The following is a 21,080-nucleotide window of genomic DNA, read 5'->3' on the forward strand; positions in this document are numbered from 1 at the left end:
CATTAACACGGCTAAAATCCTCGTTCTTCTTTTTTTCTGACTTCCAGTGTTTATCATCAAATAAAGTTCCGAAATTCTTTGTAATAAACTGTAATGTAATTTAACATTCTACCAACATGGTTGTATATGTGGCAAATGTTATTGTTCAATCTATAGGTCATACAGCGCCTGTGTTCCAAATATGACACTCCTCCTTGATTTAATATCTCATAAGTTATTATTGTCAGCAGCGCTAAAGGATAGTGCTTGAAACTGAATGTCTTATCGCCCAATTTAAAACACATGCCACATTTGAGCTAGTATTTATTCATTTATTTATTTGCCATCCTCATGTTAGCTGGCATATGTCAGAATTAAAATGTAATTTTGCTTTTAATTCTAAGTCTTTCAAAATTGCTATATTCTTACTGCACCGAGATAAACTGTTAAATATATATATATTTAAAAATAAACAAAAACAATCTATGCTCCTGCACAGACCTTGCATGTTGACTCTTAAAAGTGGCACCCAAATGCCAGATTACAAATCAAACCTCCTCCTTCACTCTCACATTTTTTGATAAAACAGTCTACTTATCGAGACACTGTCATCACATACTAAATAATGGCCTGCAAATTAAACATAATGTTGTTGCTGTGGTCCCTCAAAACATGTGACTAGAATTTGGACAATTATTAAGCCTCATCAATTGATCAATTATCTCCTCACTAAATTCCTAGCCTGTTAACCTATCTGCATAAAGAAGACATTTACAATGCATGGGATAAGAGAATAACAAGGAACGCCTGAACCCTAACCCAAGAACACAAGGAAAACCAAACAATAAACAAAATAAACCCAAACCACAATCAAAACCAAATAAACTAGGACCATGACATGTAGACCAACACAGTACTCCAAATATTTCCTCATTAAAATTTTAGCCTTTTTGTGTCGAGCACCATTGATTTCTAATCATTGACCTAATTTTATCCTTAATTTAATCCCAATCACGAATGCCCCCTACTTAATACTTGACTTGGTGTTCTTTTAATAAAAAGTTCCCCCTTGCAATGTCATTTTTATTTGTTGTTTTTAACTCTAAGTGATTCAAACCTTTGACTTATTCTTACATGTAACCACCTTGTATAGTCTAATGTCCTAATCGATCAATAATTCCTCCTAAATTTAACATCTGCAATCACAATTTAATTTTATCCAATTCTACAATGTATGTTCTCTCTTACGCGCACATTTTTTATGAGGGCTGGGCACTCTCCCCGTTGGACCAGTTTCTGCCCACAACCCTCAGATTATTCTATAATTTCAAATTTTTACATTTAACAATGCAAATTTGATAAACCATTGTCTAGCACCGTTTTTGTGCACCATTTCAGCCCAATTCCATCATTTATAACGAACTGGTACACAAAGACAAACATAGATAACACACGGGCCCACAACATAGACATGACTCACAACATGGCAATCTTCCCAGCCGATAACAAGTGTGTGTGGGGGGCTCGCCACCACCACGTCACACAATGCGACCCCCCACCTCTGTCCTAAATATGCATTTGCGCCCACCTGACCATTTGGCCCAACCTTTTTAGAGCTGCACCCTTTTGAAAACAAAAATAGTTACAGTTTAACCCCAACGCACAATGGGATACAACCTTCATGCTAATTATATAGTATATACATTCTTGATCAAATTCTTGTTAAGCCATTTTTCTGACTCCAACTCACATGCCAAATCAAAAAAATCAACAATTTTATACAAATCAACTTATTTTTCTTCATGAACCACAAATCATCACTTCCACCCCATGAACAGCAGCACCACAACTAATCACTCACTTCTCCAGCTGCGTCGCTGTCCCATCTGACAGCCAAGCCTGCTTTTCACACAATATCAACATAGACACACTTCAACAATTATGTAGCGACCTGGTTAACCCAGTTACCCTTCGCCCTAGACAACAATATAAGTCTCTAAGGTCGCACTATTGAGGTCGCCAGGCATCCGTCCTGCTATATCAGCGATGCTTTCACTTTTTTTTTCTTTCACAAGTCCCTGACTCGGGCGGCTCGGTGGCGCACTGGGTAGCACGTCCGCCTCACAGTTAGGAGGGTGCGGGTTCGATTCCACCTCCGGCCCTCCCTGTGTGGAGTTTGCATGTTCTCCCCGGGCCCGCGTGGGTTTTCTCCGGGCACTCCGGTTTCCTCCCACATCCCAAAAACATGCTTGGTAGGCCGATTGAAGACTCCAAATTGTCCCTAGGTGTGAGTGCGAGTGCAAATGGTTGTTTGTCTCTGTGTGCCCTGCGATCGGCTGGCGACCGGTTCAGGGTGTCCCCCGCCTACTGCCCGTTGACGGCTGGGATAGGCTCCAGCACTCCCGCGACCCTCGTGGGGACTAAGCGGTTCAGAAAATGGATGGATGGATGGAAGTCCCTGACTCGTATTAGTGGCCTGGCCGATCTAATCGACCCTGACCTTAGGCAACAGTACAAAGTCCCTAAGCTTCTACTATTGAGGCCACTCCGGTGCCCATATGCTAGCCATTGGCATCCCAAAAGTTCCAGCGGTGTGAGCACCCTTCGCTTATCAGACAAAGTCCTAACCACCTTTCTCTTTTCCAAAAAGAAATCATCCATACAATCATAAATGTATATACAACCACCATTCCTGAACACGGAGCTAAAATTATTAATTTTTAATTTTACTCTGCTTTCACGCCACAATATTGCTGAACTGGGAGATTTTATTGAAAATAAAAGGTTCCCCCTTACCTTTTGTGCCGATCGGACTACAATATTGTTGAGCAAGAGCGGAGAAGGAAGAATCCTTCCTGGAGCATGCACTTTTACTTCTGAAGAAATCACGTCAAATGGTCACCATTTGTTGGATTTGGTCCACAATTTGGGAAGTGCGCTATCCGCGCCTCACGACAAAAGCCATAGCCAATCACCTGTTATCCAATTTACTCACTGCATGCTCGTTTTATTTCTTCAGTTTTAGGAAAAGGCTAAGACACCGAAACAAAATTTAGACTTATACAGGTTGGTTGAGTTCAATCACAATTCTTGTTAAGAAAGCTCTGTTTTCAGGAAAGTACAATACAGCGCTGGGCCTTTCGTGCGACCATGCTCAAGAGCAGAAAGTCTCCATTCAGAAAAGGGAACGTTCAAGGTTCTTTGGTCAGCTTATATTCAGTTGCACATGCCAGTGTGGGCCAAGATTGATGGGTGATGAGTCAGGGGGTGTGGCAAGTTCGCAGGAGAGTTTGATTCCATGGGAGTGGGTGCTGGTTCGGTGAGAGCTGGTTCCGTGGGGGTGGGTGCTGATTATGGGCGATTCGGTGTGTGGGGGCTGTTGTTTTTCATCCCGTCTTTCGGCCTCGGCGATCACCTTTGTCCTGGTTCTTGGTTGTTTTCCTCCTGCCGCTCTTCCTCTGGCACCTCTACTGGTTTTATCTCCAAGTGTCCTTCCTGTAAACCATTCTTGCACCATTGTCGCACACCGCCCATTCATCATACTTTCAATTTTGTCATTTTGTACGGAATTATGTGAACTTTTGGCTGTGACATCATCAATTTGTTAATGTTCCCTGACTATGCAAAGTTCTTACTCACCACTTACCATGCATTTGTTTGTTTGTTCTTTTGACACTATCTTTTGACACATATCTTTTCATTGTTAGGCAAAACATTTCCCTCTGTCCAGAACGTTCATTAGTAACCCAAAACTGGCGTCTAGCATTAATCAAAACATAAAATATAATCAAGTACTGAACATTTTTAAACGACTTTGGCAGTGTCCGTGAGTTAGAAAATCATCAGGCATGCATTAAACTACAGGTGTCAAACTCAAGGCCCGGGGGCCAGATACGGCCCGCCACATCATTTTATGTGGCCCGGGAAGACAAATTGTGCATCAAATTTGTGTGTCATTACTAGAATTGCAAATTGTCTTCACTTTTAATAATATCTTTTTTTTTTTAAATATTTGACCAGTTTTTACTCATCTGATTTGAAAACGAGTTATTTGTCAGTTTGTTTCGTAGCTTATACTTTATATAATATGAGGTGCTCATACATTTATTTGGGTTGACAGTCATAATGGCCCTCCGAAAGAAGCTATAACTACAATGCGGCCCGCGAAAAAAATTAGTTTGACAACCCTGCATTAAACAGTTCCTTAAGGGTCATTAAGCTATTCAGGCAATGTATCAAAAAACATTTGTTATTTCAAAGTGCACAGAAATACATATCAGATCATAAAGTTATAAAACCCTTTGTCATTACCACCTATCAAAAATGTCTAGTTATGTCTTCTTTATTGATTTGTTGTGTAGGTATAATTATATGCTTAAAATGTTTCTTTTATTGATTTAATATGTGAATATACTTGTCTGCTTATGTACTTTATTCAATGAGGTTTGAGCATATCTGTTTTTGTAGCTAGGCAGGACTTTTTGTATTTCGACCCCATTTCTTCACCCGATCACACCTGGCCTTAGCGTTCTTCCTTTACTGAGCGCTTGTGATCTCACTTCCTGCTTTATCTGCAGCAGTGTGCATGTCTTTTCCAGAAAAAACAAACATTTACCAGATAGCATCCTCCGACAGTATCACTTTGTTTTGGTGAGGGAACAATGTTGAAATCGATGTCAAAATCTGCGTGGTTGGATTTGTTCCTGTTACACTTAGGAACACCCGACTCTTGTTTCTTTAAAAGAGCTTAAGGGAACCACGCCCGCCCTAAATTAAACAAACATGCGATCAGCATCTGAAACTAGTGGGCCTTGTATTCCATATCCATTGGCACAACTAAAACATGTAAGTGACTGATTTGCAAACTGATAACAGGGCCTCTTATGTGACTGCTTTTCTTCTTATACTATGACTACGGAAAATATTGCAGCCACTTGATGAAACGATTCTGCGTTATTGTGACAATCTGTAACTTTTAACACGGTCAGTTCCAGGACTCCGGATGCAAGTTTGTCTCCGTCCATAAGAGAGTTTCTCTGTGTGTTTAACACAGCATCGATTGACTTGTCGGCTTCATTTACACAGCTTGCTTTTTCCACCCGTACAACTGTAGATCATTCAATAGCTGTCAATACAGCCTGCAGCCTAGTGAGAAGCGCCTCTCTTAATCACACACACTTTGCCATAAGAAGCTCGTGGCGCAAAATCCGTTTTAATTGTAACTCCGTTGTTGTCAGCTTTATGACTCCCACATGTAATGTTATATACGGACGGCCGTGTGGGCACGCAGACAGCCCCAGTGCAGCGAGCGCGATGCGTGCATACTAATCAAAGATCATTTCAATCAACATGACTGTATGAGATGCTCCCTCCTTCACATCAGGCTGTTTGCATTTCCAAAACAAACCATTAGCACCACTATCATTGAAATGCACGTCATTAAGAAGCAGGAACGCTGATTCGATTTGGGCTTGGCAGCGAGCGGCCAGAAAGTAAATGACGTGATGGCAGCCATCATGAACACTTTATTTTTGACAGCTGCAAATGGAAGCGAGATAAGTGTCATGATGGACGGGGACTGAGAAACAGTGACATCATGCTTTTTGACTGTTTGGCCATCGCCAATGTCAGGCTTTTCTTCATTGCATGCTGTGATCAAATGACAATCACGGAAGCAGCGATACAGCGTACCTATTAGCCAAACTTGTAAAGATGTTCTGGCACGCTGTTTGTAACATTTGTTTTCACCTTTTAAAGACACAGTGACTGGGCATGACCTCTCTCAGCATATTTGGGTAAAAGTTGTAATAGAGGCCTTGCTTTTGTTTTTGTTTTGTTTTTGTTTTTTTGGCCCAAAGTTTGACAAAATGACAGCAATGTCTGAGTGTGGATTTGTTGTGCTTTGTCTCCACCTACAGCTCCCACAGAACATCACGTTCCACTTTGCGCTTGTTCCCACCAAGCAGGTGTGGAGTTGTTTTCTGTTATGTTTAATGACCATTCTAAACTATACAGTTCACTTGGTGAAGACATAGCTTTCCACACAATTCCAACCAAAGCAGATATTAAAGCTCGAAAGACATAGCCACCCAAACCATAGCGACTCATGTTTGTAGACGTCAATATTGCTAGGACATAGACAATATTTTCTGTCTGCGACCTGTGCAGCTTGACCCCGTGCTCGACAGACAAAATGACAGCATGCTCATTGCTCACTTCACCTCTCTTTGACAAAACATTCGTGGTGACAAGGTATATTTGAGCTGCTCGCGGCGGCCTCGCCCGAAAGATGATAGTTGTGAATCAAAACAAGAAAAGTCCCCTGTAGTTTTTGGTTCTGCCCTACCTTTCAAGGAGGGTCGAGGAGGCGCTTATGTGCCATTTAGTACGTCGCAACAGAAACGCAGACTGCTCACAGGATACAGTCATTCAAGTATCGAAACTTGAGCTACGGGTTTGTTATGTTTGTTGAAGTTGCAGAAATAGCCTGTGCTGTTGGCATTGTCAGACAGAAGCAGAGAAAAATGCAAAAAAATGACCAAGGTTCCGGAAGATCCTCGGGCTCTTTTTAAGTGTTTTCCTGATTCCCCCGGAGCTTCCTGGTAAACTCAAATGTTGGTCTCAGATCTCAGCTTCACCTCCAGTGTTGAGAAAGTGAACATTCAGAGCTCACCATGTACAGTACGTCTAGCGAGACTGCAGAAATCGCACAGCATTGTAAACTTCAGCACTATTTCTAATTGTGCTTGCATTGAACTCATCCCTTGGTTCGGGTTTTTTGTTCTTATTACACATTCCCCCTCCTCTCCCTGCCCATTTTTCCTCACATGACAGTCATTTCCAAAAGAAGGTCTCCATCAATTTCCTCCCAAATAATTTAGTGATCTTCCGCAGTGCCTTGGAGAACAGCAATGTGTGCTTGCTGTGTGTTCTGGCCTCAATCAATCTGGGGTACATTTGTCCCACACGAGCTCAACACCGGTGCCAGAAGCACTCGACATGCATTTGCTGCGGGCTTTAACAGGAGCAGGTGGACTAAGACCATCCCACTTGGGTTTTTGTCTCAGGCCCAGGAAAACTTGTGAAACACAAAAGAGGGCAAAATGTCTCTTTGCGCTTTTGCCACGAAGCGTTAGATCGGGCAGCTGTGGGTGGCAGATGCTCGGAGGTTACAGGCACATCCCTTTGGGGACGTCAGCGTTTTGCCCTCCAGGGTGTGCACACGTAACACATTTTAAAGAAAGCATGCTTGAAGGCCTCATGCAACAGTGAGGAAAGTCCTTTGTATTTCTGCTCCCTACAGTTGTGAAACTCAACGGCCACTGCAGTTGCCAGAACGTAACAGGAATAAGCGTTTATTTTTTAATTAGCTGATTGAGGTGAAGTGCATTTGACATTGAATGATATGCAACCGTTTGCTCTGTAAAATGTTGTCAGTCTTGGATAGTTTGTTCAATTGGAACTGGGATGCCCAGTATCGTACGAACGTTGAGCTCAACCAGCAAAGACATGCTCCAGTGCCGATAAAGATAAGCCAATGAATTTGCATGTTAAACACTGACAGAGCTCGTCTGCGCATTGTAGTGTGCAGCACAGTGTGTGCAGAATACGTACCTGAATAATGTGAGTATGTATACATTCTGGAACCTCTGAATTGAAAACTTTGGAAATGGACTGTGTTGAATTGCAGCACTAGCAGTATTAGTCAGGAGCACTGTTGAGTTTGCTCATTACTGGGAAAAAGAAAAGATATCAAATGGATAGTAACAAAAGACAGGCATGAGTATGAATGAGCAAATGCAAGAAGAAATCATCTGTTAAAATTCATTAGCCAAGCTTCTCTGAACACAAAATGACAAGACATTAAATATGTATTATTTATGAAATGTCTGTGCGCTCTGAAAAGGCTGTCTAGTGCTGTTAATTACTCAGCCGTTGGTTCTGAAAAGATTATTTCAAATGGAAAGTGAAAGCAAGGCAAGACGGCAAAAAGAGCTGTTAGTTGATATCACTCGGTTTTTAAATGACATTGGTGAAAATGGAAAAGCTAATTACGGGAGCCCCACAATACAATGCTGATTTGAGAAGCAGCATGTCAGCTTTATTGACATCTTCTGTCGGGTGATGTGCTTTGATGGCCACCAAGTACTCGAACCTCTAACAAAGGCAGAGGCGTGACTTCACCAAGGAGGGTTCCTTGTCGAAAAGAGCAGAGCTGTTTGATCATCACGAGAGAATATGCGCAGGTGAACCTCTGCAAAAAGCCATCAATTCTGCATGTAAATAAAAAAATAGGGTAGGATAGGATAGGATAGGATAGGGTAGGGTAGGGTAGGGTAGGGTAGGGTAGGATAGGATAGGATAGGATAGGATAGGATAGGTTAGGATAGGATAGGATAGGATAGGATAGGGTAGGGTAGGGTAGGGTAGGATAGGATAGGATAGGATAGGATAGGATAGGATAGGATAGGATAGGATAGGATAGGATAGGATAGGATAGGATAGGATAGGGTAGGGTAGGGTAGGGTAGGATAGGATAGGGCAGAAAAAACAGTACCCAAACAAGTGAACAAAAATGTCTTTGTACAAGAGGAATGTTTGTTGCGACTCTTGTAAGAGATCTCATTGTGCAGGTGTAGCCAGTGGTGGGTGAGTGAATATCAATCAGTTATGTCTAATAAAATTCCTCACATGGAGCAGCTTAAGTGCAGAGAGAAAAAAAAGTCACTTTCTTTGCAATCAGTTCTGATTGCAGTGGTATGGGACAAAATTACAAGTACAGGTTGTGATGCCAGTGTTAAGAGGCCTGTCTATCAGTTTTGAGAGTGCAGCAGCTCCAAATGAGCCCTGGAAAACTCAACTTGCTGAGAAAGTGGTGGTTGTATATGATGTTATATTTTAGCATCAGCGTGATTAGTTTCATGTTCCTACTAGTGAGGGACAAAAAGGGCTGCAGCGCTTTCAAGGTTGAAGATTCCTCCTTAAAGGCAGTCACCTGGCAAAGTGGCAAGCAGAGCAGGACATTTATCCACTCCGAGCGTGCCGCCCTGATGTCAGAAACAGATGACTGCAGGACCCTCCCCGCCGCCGCTCAGCCGGCTTTGGTCACTGAGGGCGGGCAGGAGGGAAAGTTGGTGGTGGGGGTTGTGGAGGCGAGATAATTATCAGTATAAATGAAGCCCTGTGAATGATTCGCACTGCTGGGTCCCCTGATCTAGTCTCCAAGGCAACCTCAGCACGCTCATTTGTTTTGGAGATGAGTAATTACATCCAATTAGTGGCCACTGAAAAAAAAGGAGCCCAAGAAAGGCCCATTGTTCTGGATAGATTGCGTGAATATTAATAATGGGACGGTCCGCGGCTCCCTGATATGATCGCTGATACTTCTGCAGCTGTGGGCACAATCTGCCCAGTCTCGTCCTGCATAACGGATCAGATAGCCGCTGATGAAAATATATGGCTCCGAGAACGGGCCGGCATGTTTGTGCATGAGTATCTGAGAAGCACTTTTTGTCCAGCAGCCTGTCAACAGCCAACAATAGAATATGCAGTGCAAGTATTTCATATTTTGAATCGTGGGCTACCTATTTTTTGTTGTTGTAACATTTGGCGCAGCAGCGTTGATTGTTGTAAAATAACATTCATTTAATGAATGAATGTCAATGAGAATGTAACTTTTTTTCGTTGGTCTTTTTGGATACATAGAGCACGAGTCCAAAGTCACATTCTGATTAAATAGCATGAGAAAATGTAGCATCAAACTACTCTGGCAATGTACAATTCCACTCAAAAGTTACTTGAGTAAATGTAGTGTGAAAAGAAGAGTGCCTCGAGATGTTTAGTATTCCACAAATATTCCCCCCTAACATAGTTTAGTTCTATTGTCAAATATTTTTACCCTCCATGAAAATGATTCCATTGATCCAGCTTCCCCTCATTAGCAAGGCCAATCAATGTTCTGTGACATTTTTCAAACTAAATGTAATGATTGGCTCTTGAGCTTTCTTCAATGTGTCAGGCATTATGTGACGTACGTGGGAAGCCTGCTGCATTTGGATCCTATAATTTGACAAGTGGGCCGACAGGCCGCGAGTGGCGAGGTGGGAGTGCTAGAAAGCCCTGGCGGGAGAAACATGGCTGTCGCTCTCGTTCCATTTGGCACAAGTGGACTTGATCATTCCGAGTGGGTAGAGGTGAAGTGGCTTTGAATGGCGCTTTGCTCCGCAGGCCAAATAAAAAGACAAACACCAGCAGCGAGAGTGAAGGGAGAAGTTGGTGTCATCGGGCTGAGTCCCTCCTGAGTAGATTAAGGCTGCTGCTATCTAAAAGAGGCGTGAGGAGGACGTTTGCTTTAATTGCCCTCTTTCCACGAGCAGCTTGTCTCCGATGAAGAGGACATGCAATAAATGTCAGCTGAATGACATTTTCTAAACTGTTGATAATCCACCATCTGTGTCGGAGGGAGCATTATTAGAAGGAGGGGGGCATGCTTGGATCACAACACCCATGTATTTGTATCTCATTCACATACACACCTTATCATCGCCAAGAGGAGCCATTAAATTCATTATTGATTGGTGTGCTTTGTGTTTCTTTCATTCAGGCTTCCTTCAGGTATGTCAACAGAGAATTGTCTGTTTGAAATGAGAATGTATTGACCTGTGTTTTAATGATTCCTCAGTTTCATCTCACTCCGTAATGATTGCACAAAAACACACGCGCGACATTGGTCAATTCGGCGAGGGAAGGAAAAATAAATAAATAAATAAATAAATTGCGGAGACATTTAGGATGCGGCTGAGCGTCTCAAACATGAGCTGCGGCTGGGCAGGGAAGGGAGAGAGGGGGCTATCAACAAGCACAAGGAGAAACTGCTCGAAAACCTGGACATTGACTTTGACAGAGTTGATTGATCCACAATGATGGAGTCCCCTCCCCACCTTTACTGTATCTCTCAGGCCTCCCCGATTATGGGTTTTACTCGGCACCCGGTGACCAAAGGGGGGGGCCCTGCTCCTTTGCTGACTATGCCTCCCTGGGGCCCCAGGCGGCTCAGATGCTGCACAGTGAGCATGCCACCTCCGCCTGCAACTCCCCCCTCCAGCACCTACACAGCCCGGATCAGTTTAAGAACCCAGGTTTGTATAAGCGTATCGATCTTAACCGTTTTTCAAACTCTTCACTTTGATTCATGACATTCTCCCATGCAGATGGCAGATCTTTTACTTTCTCCGTTCTTTGTTTTTGTTTTTGTTTTGTTTTGATTTTCTCCAGCGCTTGTCATAAACAACCCCCCTGACCCATTTCAAGAAAAAAATGAACAATTAACCTGTCTTGAACCTGGCTGAGGAAATGCATGTCTCCCCTCCTGATGATTTCTTTGAGAAGTTGTATTGCAGCCCCTGCTTGCACACAAGGGCTTTGCACAGAATGTTATTCACCACTTGCATGTGAGCGCTATGACTACTGATGGATGTCATGAATGTCACTTGGCTCTCAAGCCATTTTCAGATTTATCTGGATTGTACAATAAAATGTGTGTGTTTTTTTTTTTTTTTAATGTGCGTTTGTGAATTATGGTTGGACCAGTAAATTAGCATTACATCATTTTTGGGTCCTTATTTACTTGTGAATTTTAAGATACACATTTATATTAAGTCCACAGCCCACAGACATTTCACTGTCTAGATCATGGGGTCAAATTCGAGACCCAAATTTGTCCGTCTGTCTGTTCCCTTCTTCCAGGGGCCATATCTGGCCCACCACACGAATGTATGTGGCCCACAAAACCAAATAGGCTCCATCATATTCATGCGGAATGCTAAATTATTTCTTTCTGGCCAAAAAATCAGTAGATGATATTTTTTATCATTAACATGTTGTCATGTTTGTTGTTATAATCATATATTATGACTCAACTCACCAAGCAAATGCAATATGATGATATATTCATTGTCACTATCATGAGAGCTGCCTGAAGAAAATACTACATATGAGAAGTTGAACCCAATGTGTAAAATATGTTGTAGCTCCTTTGAGGGAGCATGATTCTCAAAACAATAGTGGTCTAGTCATACAGTACTCGCCTACGTTATCTGTCTATGTTCCTGTCCTCTCTGGCATGGCCACCCACCAGTACCTATTGTTAAGTAAAGGACTTTGATTTAGTGGACGGCAGCGTCTCATTGTAGGCGACAGTGGTGACCTACACGTGGTGCTTAGCCGCCACGTCTCCAGAAACCGTGACACACTTGTTACTAGCAAAAGACTCAAAGTCGGGACTTCACCTTCACTAGTAGAAGTAAAAGGATGACGAAAGCCATGGGGGGAAGTGTGGCCTTTGCAGGCTGGAGGACAAGTCCAAAACTTCCTCTAATAGCACGTTAGCCAGCTGCCTCAGGCAGATGTTGGCATTTACTACAGCCGCCTGCTTACAAAATGTAGCTCAGCAAACAGCAGAAACACAGACAGGCTGTATAGGGTCAACTCCACAGATGAGTTCTAAACCTGTGCTGCTTCATATTATACAGATCGTGTGTTATCACAGCATCCCTTGCACCAGAGAGACCTTTTTTTTTTATTGCATGAGCTATTCTTTCAGCAGCACAGCACGGTTCGGATTACTTACATTTAAAAAACATATTGTACAGTGTGTATGTAATTGTCTACATTGAGGTATGTAGCTTTATAGAAGGGCAGATTGTGGAGGAGGAAAGGCCTTAGTAAGAGCACAAAACCGCTGCAGAATGTGTGCACTTGAGTTCATTGAAAGCTTTCTGTTTACATTACTATTTTTAACACTTGTTAGAGCTTAACATCTCTTAACTGATGAAATGATTTCCATTTTGTTTGACTTTTCAGTATGTACTATATACGAATGATGACCTATATATGCACGTTTGCAGTAGACAGAACAATATGAGACGGCAGGGAGCCTACTGGGGTGTTTGCAGACAAAAGAAAAGCACGGGCTGCTCTAGTTGTTTAGTGCTTACAGTCAGTCCACCAGAAGCAGTTTGAAGTCGTGTTGCATTTAGTCAAATTGCTTACACTGAGAACGCAGGTTTATCATTAACAGTACATCCTGCAGCTAAATTGTATTTTCCCGGCAGATACACAGATTCCACTGAGTTTCTGAGTATGAGATCAAGCGTTTTGAGGGGGTTTTTTTTCTGGGAAAGCAGCTTTTTGCCATCTAAGAATGAGGGCCAGACAAAGGGGCATGTTGGAGCTGACAGCAGATGAGATTGCTGTGAAGAGATTCACATTTTCCTCTCTCCCCAGCTGCCCCCGCCTCCCCTACCCCTTCCGTTCCTATAGTCCCGCTGTTATAAGCCTTTAGTATTCGTCTGGATTGTCGAAAGCCGTTTCATTAGTCTGACTTGCTCTTACTTGCAGGTCAAAGGTGGTAAGTCGTGTACAGTGTTTCTTTTTCCATCCCCTGAGTTTGGACCCGCAAATGAACGCGGGTCAAGCTTTTATATTTCCCCCGATGCCTTCTATCTCTTGTCTCACGCACGTTTTACCCGTGAAGTTACTGCTGAGGACTGACAAATTGACACACAGCTCAAAGTGCTTTCAGAAGTAATGGCCCTGTTTTTGTACTCGGTACTCGTCGTGATCAGGTCGTACAATAAAACAAAGAGGCAATAAACTCTGCCGCTCGAATGGGGAAAGCAAACTATCCAACGGTGCGTCACTGTCCTTGTTGACAAGTCTTCCTACCCATTATGCATGTTAGCATTTTACACAGCAACCATATTGAAGTTGCTAAGCATGCTGGGAGTTTCTAGCAGTGTGCTTGCTTTGTGTTGTGCATGTTATGGATGCGAATAATACAAGACAGCATGTTGCGTTAACATGAATAGAATGTCATACTGGATTTAGTATTCTTTTGACGTCAATTGAACCAAATCAGAAAATGAGGCACCAGTTCTCATGAATCCAGTAATGACTTCTATTGGTTTAATGGAACGCAAGTAGCTGGCAGCTGGTCACGACGTTATTCTGATCTTCTCCGCTCCATGTCGTGTTTGTATGCAGGCGCCAACCCGTCAAGACCCGGAGGTTTTCACGGCACCAACAGCCCAGGGCCTGTGGCCGACCTTTACGGACCCAGCAGCCAGGATTCGGCTGTGGGCAACTACATCAGCGCCGCCAGCCCTCAGCCTGGTTCCGGGTTCGGCCCCAGTATCACCGTGAGTAGTCGGGCTTCATTTATGTCCGGCTGAACCTTGTTGTCCGTTGCATTCAACATTCTACTCATATAACTGCACAATGTATTGCAAACGACTCAATTTGTGTCTGTTACATCACTGAGGCACCATTCCTGAGGGGTTGTTGTTTTTGAAGACATTTATTTACACCCAGGTGACAATTCCGTAACCTGTGTGCACATCGGGATGAAACAAATTCCAAATTTGAAAGTTATTTGTATTAAATGCTAACGTTTATTTTACTATTTTAGGAACAAAATAAATGTATGTAAGGCTTCGGTTCACCTCAACAACAGTTTTCATCTACATCAGTGTCCACAAATTGCCGCTGTTTGACACAATTTGCCCGGTTAACCGCTGCTTGCTGCATCAACTCGTAAGCATCAACTCGTAAATGTAAGAAGAGCAGGGCTGTTGGAGGTGGCGATCACAAAGAAAGCTTGATGACAATGTAGATGGCTTTGGCCCTGAATTTTCTCCCTGAAGCACTGGCGGAACTAGAAAGGGGGCGGGGCCACTGCCAGCTTTGAAATTGCCCCCCTGAGATAACTTTGGTAACCAATGGCCCCTGATGAAAAAATCCTAGCTCCCTTAAGGTGACTATATTTTGGTTAGCCAAAAATCACTTTTCAACATCCATCCATCCATTATTTATAGTGCTTGTCATCATGAGAGTCTGGTGAGCTGTTGCCTATCTCAGTGGTCCCCAACCTTTTTTGCGCCATGGACCGGTTACGTCTCAGAAATATTTTCGCGGACCGGCCTTTATATAAATAAATAAATAATACATTTATATAAATAAATAATACATTTATAATAAATATATAAATACGATGAAATAAAATGATACGACTGGCATAAAAACAAGTATAAACGACATAAAAATAAAACTCACCATTACGTTGAATTAGTGGGAGCACTGAGCTTGTTTCTCAGAAACGAGCCGGTCCCATCTAGGCGTAATCGGAGACAATGACACCCGAAGTGGTTAAGGTTTGTCTTTTAATACAAGATGCTTGGTCTCCATGTTCCGAAGCGGTTTTGAAGGCTTCATTGCCTCGTTAGCAAGCCTGTTGCCACATATTATGCAGAGTGGGCTTGGCGCGTCAGTCACCTGTGACGATAAATCCATATTTTAAGTAGGACTCCAGAAATGTTCTTTTAAATGCAGCTTTCCTTTCCTTAGAAGTCGTAGCCTCTTCTTCTTCCGTCTCCTCATTGGGCTTTTTTCCCTTTACGAAGAAGCTTTCCAAACATCTCTGTTTCTTGCTCATGTTTCCTTGCTTCGCGGGCTCGACTGAGGTGACATGTCACGTGACCGAGACGAGCGTCTTGACCTGAACCGATGGATGTAATTGGGAAAGAATCGCCAATTGTATGACAGCGATGGCCTTCACACATATGTTATTCGACACCATTCACTATTATTATTATTGTGTGAAGGCGATGGCCTTCACACATATGTTATCCTACACCATTCACTTTATTATTATTGTGTGAAGGCGATGGCCTTCACACATATGTTATTCTACACCATTCACTTTATTATTATTATTGTGTGAAGGCGATGGCCTTCACACATATGTTATTCTACACCATTCACTTTATTATTATTATTGTGTGAAGGCGATGGCCTGTTATGTTATTCTACACCAGGGGTGCCCAAACTTTTTCAGCTCGCGAGCTACTTTTGGAATGACCAAGTCACAAAGATCTACCCACTAAAAAAAAAAATAATTTATATATATATATATATACATATATATGTCATCGTGAAAAAAAAGTCCTACTCCCATTCCCTATGAAAGTGATACTTCTTACTATGGCCAGCTGCCCCACTCATTTTTATACCCTTTCTTAAGTTTAAGAGAAAAAACAGGGTTCTGACAATTGGAGGGAACTCGCGAGCTAGCGTGTTTGTGTTGTGTTGTTAGCGCTGTTGTTTGTACACGCGTCAAGTGCGAAAGAAATAAATAAAAATTAATATCACGCGATCGACCAATAGTGGCTTGGCGATCGACCGGTCGATCGCGATCGACGTATTGCGCACCCCTGTTCTACACCATTCACTTCGCCTTCACACTTATGTTATTCTACACCATTCACTTTATTGTTAGTGTGAAGGCAAAGGCCTTATGCTATTCTACTTTTTTATTAGTGTGAAGGCGAAGGCCTTCACACTTATGTTATTCTACTTTTTTATTCTCCTCACTTTTTTGTACTTCTTCTTCCACATAATTCAACTGATTCACTCCATTCCACTTTCGACGTATTCCAAATATTCACGAGATGAGTGCTTCCATTTTTTTCGTTCTGAAAATATTCGGTTTTCACAAAATTCGCAAATTTACGACAAATCTTTCCCCAGTCATTCTTAATGGCACATTCAACATTTCACATTTACATCGTTCCAGTTTGAAATTCACATCATTCAGCACATTCGAATCACATTCGGGATGATTCTCAATATTCCCAAAATTGCCAAATTAAAAAATTTCACGTTTTCACGTTTAAAATTTCCGCAAAATTTCACAAAATTTCAATTTTCACCTCTAAGTTCTACATTCTTCAACCAATTCAACCCATTCCAACTTTCAACTGTTCATCGTTTGCCTACCTTTCCCACAACTTCCCACTTACCAAAAATTCCAAATTTTCAAATTTGAAAAATTCTCCAAAATTTCGTTTTTCCCTTCTAATTTCTACATTTTTCCACAGATTCAACCCGTTCCAACTTTCAACTGTTCATCTTTTGGCTATCTATTCCACAACTTCCCATTCACCAAAAATTTGAATTTCACCACAAATTCTCCAAAATTTCGTTTTACACTTCTATTTTCTACATTTCTCAAGTAATTCAACTCGTTTCAACATCATTCGGCAGCATTCCCCAAGAAGTTATTCAAAGTCTTCGCCTTCACATGCAATTTCTCCAGAAATTGCATTTTCTAGTTTTTTTTATATTTTTCAAAATACATTTTTACTCATTTTTGCTAGCTTTGCAGGCTCGACTGGGGAAACATGCCACATGACCGGGACGAGCGTCTTGACCCTGAATTAATTGATCGTCAATAAAAAAAAATTTTTTTTTTTTTTCTGTGCGGCTTGGCGGCCCGGTACCAAGTGACCCACGGACCTGTACCGGTCTGCGGACCGGGGGTTGGGGACCCCTGGCCTATCTCTACTGACTGGATGAGCCAGAGTATATCCAAGACTGCTCATTAGCCAACTGCACAACCACTTTTAGACCAGCAATCTGAATTTCTATTCAATATTTAGCCTGAGAAATAAAAAATAAAAAAACACCAGCATTTTCTTGTCTTTGATAAAATAACAAAGTAGTCTGTCATCACTTCTGTGTTAAAAAGGCTCTTACATTATTGCTGCTATTCAACCCAGTGAAGGGGCCCCTGTTACACTTCTGTCCGGACCTGGTTGGCTCAGCAAATTATTTGTTTGCTTGGCGCTTCTCTTCTCTTGGACCTCACTGAATATTTCATCTGGATTTTATGGCCCTAGAATAGTGAAGCATGGCTGAACTGCTGGACTGGCATTCAGCTTGTTGGGGCATGTTCTGAATAGTTCTACACAATTCAACTGAACAGGCTATGCAAATAACACGTGCTTTGTGGAAATAAAAAGTAATGAGCATATGGATTGAGTTGGCATAATGAAGAGCCCATTAATCCTACAGAGTGAAGCAAACTTGATAGTACGTTTCCAACATTCAACTGAGTTGCACTAACTAGAATGTGGAGGCATGCATGTATGGCATGCATTACTTTGTGTCACCTGATTTGCATTAAAACAAACACAAATAATTGTTTTATGGTATCCAGAAGCTGAAAGCAAAGCAAAACCTTTTTTTAATTGTTTTAGGTCCACTGGCTATCAGTCATAATCAGGTGGCATCAGCAAAATATTTGTTAGGAAAGATCAGGCTGGCTACTTTTCAAGGCAGATTTACCAGTAGCCAACGGAAATGAAGCGTTTGTATTATTTTCTGATTGTTGCTTAAGTGGCTAATGTGTATTTAACGCATGTTGAAAATTAGCGTTTTTTGGAAGGGATGTTTGCAGCAACAGTCAGAAATACGGTCATTGATTTTTTTTGCCGTGGGGGGCTGGCTTGTGGAACCACTGTGGTAAATACATCTGCCCGCTGTAAAAAGACATTGGGTGGGTCATCAGATCACGGGTGAGCTGGAGCCTCTCCTAGCTGACTGGTGAGAGGTGGGACACTCCTTGGACTAGTCGCCAGTCAATCACAAGTTTGGCGAGTATGCCACTTAGCTATCCGTTCCTACAAGTTATAACATTCAAGAAGCAAAGTTAGACTGAGGACAAGCCGTATAGAGAAGGGATGGATGGATGGATCATTCACAAAAGCTTATGCACCACGGATGTTGTCATTCGTTAATATTACAAACCATTGAGTAGGTGATCCTGGGTTGCCATGGCAATGGTGATATCCTACTAATTTCAAAATAATCAGTACCATTCCGGTGTTATTCTACCGTCGTATTATTACATATTGTGCCTTTTAGCATTTCTGTTAGCAAACACAACGGAAGTCAAGATTCCAGCCTCCCTGGCGGATTATCCCAATATGCCAGTGTTATTAAATCATCTCGTCACAATCAGGCGGCAAAGCAGAACGCTGATGGAGTCTCGTCATCAGCGTTGCACACGACTTCAGAGTCACGCTCCGCTGATTTTATTAATCCCTTTAGCCTCTATCAAAATAGCGCCTGCAAAGAAGCCGTAATGATTTTAACAGTTTTTATATGCAAGACAATTAGAACGCAATTAGCTGATTGAGGCGATAACAGCGGCTAATCACAGCTGAAAGGGCCGCTTCTTTCTTTGCTTGTGATTTCCACCAACCTGTCAGCTGCCACTCTGACGCTAGCCTGATTAGCCGAGCGGCACTGGGATCTCATTTTGGGATGTTTATGATCTCGCCATACGCTCATATCCAATCATTCGTCGTGTGTGTCGACGAGTAGTATCTTTACGTAATGTATGTGTAACACCTTTTTGTTTTTGACAGTGCTTACAGTAATTTAGATAATGGACCGGTTCTAAGTTCGGCTATATTTGTAGTGGTGAGCAAAATAAGCAAAATAAATGACCACAGACCAAGGTTTGAATTGAATTGCCGGCTTATTTTAGTAGAGAAAATAGTTGACATACAATTTACAAACAATAGACATACAATTTACATTTAAACTCAACGTTAGTTGAAGAAAATAATTTCCCTTTCAGTTAAACTTTTCAGTTTAAGGAATTTCAGTTTCAACCCGGGTTGTTTTATTAATTCTAAGGTTCAATCTGTTTAGTTACCTCACTTTGTGTTGTTTGAATAACATTCAGTACAGGTAAGTAATTCGAAAGTAATAGTAAATCTAATTTGAGTTCAGTTAAAGCCACTTTTAAATTCCCACCATTTCACTGATTTTGTTCAAACCAATCAATATTTCAATAACACCATTACAGCATCATCACATATATGGTTCACAAAAATAAAAGTGACAAAATGTACAAAACTCAAAACAATTCAGCAAAAGACTTAACGACTTTCGATATCCAAATGTCTCTATATCCCTTCAGTTGGCTTCTCCTGATTTTCCTGAATAGTCAGTCAATCCTTTCCGAATCCACTTCGGTGTAGCAGTGGAAAAAAATGGATAGATCCTACCAGGTTCGATGAACAACGTCTCCGCTCCTGCGTGAGAGACAATTCAAAGGCCTCTTGGGTGGCTCGCCATCTTGCGACTCGCACAAGAAATCAGCTTCGTTATTAGTTCAGATGTTTCTGAACCAACTCTCGTGAATCAAGTCCCGTTCCGCACTTAGTGCATCACCAAGGTGAAAAGAAGTTTGAAAACAGAAAAATAAGTCCATCAAAAACAAAAAGGTGTTACATATGAGATGGTGTTATTGGAATGTGCTTGATTTGAGAGAGTATCTATTTCCACCAATATCATAATCATAATAATATAGTATAGTATGAAAACTTGAAGGTCTCAAATGACTCACTTTTGTTTCCTTGAAATGCATACTGACCAGCACACTAACTGTACATTTTTAGGGCCCCTTGATTGCGACAGCTTTTACAAATGGATACCATTGAACAGGTGGCCGGCTTGCCATCTCATCAGAGGTATTGCATTTTATTTCCTGTGCATTTTATCAGTCTTCTCCACACTACACATCCATCGCATCAGTCGTCCTCCACAGAGCAGAACTGCAAGTCAAGCCTGAGCGTGACTCAGCGGCCATAGTGGCACCAAGTTGTACACTTCAGTTCACTTTGAAGCCGTTTTCATTTTGACAGCAAGTTTACCAAAAATGTTTTGACTTGAGTCAACTAAATTGTTTCAGCCTGGTTTTAGTTTACATTTCACTGCATTTTAATTGACTAAATCTACAATATAAAACACATAGTGTCTCAAAAGAAAGTATTCTTTTGTACTATTTTATTTTATTATTTTGTTTTGTTTTATTTTGTTTTTTTGTTAGAGGTTGACCGTGTGGCTTCATGAGTCAGACACTCACACTGCACTGCAGCTCTGCCAGCTTACTTTCTTCATCCCATTGTGAGCATTTTTGTAAGCAGTTTTTGAATCTCAGCTCTGCTTTTCAACGACAGAGCCTTCATCTCACCTTGGCCTTCCATCACCAAAATAGACTAATAAGCAATCTTCAAACTACGTACAATTAATGTCTGCTTGAGTGTAGTATTTGCTGCATGTGCACACGTCATCCTGCATGAAGGCTTGTAGACTGTCAGCATGGTCATTCAATTTGCTTCCATGTCTTTTTCTTCGTCACGCGTCGGCACCATATTGACTGCCGCTCTCGCCATGCTCTCCTTTCTCCA

The 21,080-nt window shown here is 41.8% G+C and overlaps 1 protein-coding gene across 9 annotated transcripts in view; it reads left to right on the forward strand.

Annotated features, from left to right (window-relative positions):
* LOC119133937 (RNA-binding protein Musashi homolog 2) overlaps positions 1–21,080 on the forward strand; it is a 187,196-nt gene that overhangs the window by 158,635 nt on the left and 7,481 nt on the right. For 4 of the 9 annotated variants that reach the window (XM_037270260.1, XM_037270261.1, XM_037270259.1 and 1 more), the window contains exons 12-14: positions 10,938–11,117; positions 14,023–14,177; positions 20,289–20,360. In XM_037270260.1, the coding sequence (XP_037126155.1) occupies positions 10,938–11,117; positions 14,023–14,177; positions 20,289–20,330 (377 nt within the window). In that variant the 3' untranslated portion in view covers positions 20,331–20,360. Of the gene's footprint in view, positions 1–10,937; positions 11,118–14,022; positions 14,178–20,288; positions 20,361–20,719; positions 21,073–21,080 lie in introns of those variants that run through there. The other 5 variants (XM_037270257.1, XM_037270258.1, XM_037270264.1 and 2 more) reach the window with 3 other exon arrangements.

This window comes from Syngnathus acus, chromosome 14 (assembly GCF_901709675.1).
Source record: "Syngnathus acus chromosome 14, fSynAcu1.2, whole genome shotgun sequence".
Classification (NCBI taxonomy): domain Eukaryota; kingdom Metazoa; phylum Chordata; class Actinopteri; order Syngnathiformes; family Syngnathidae; genus Syngnathus; species Syngnathus acus.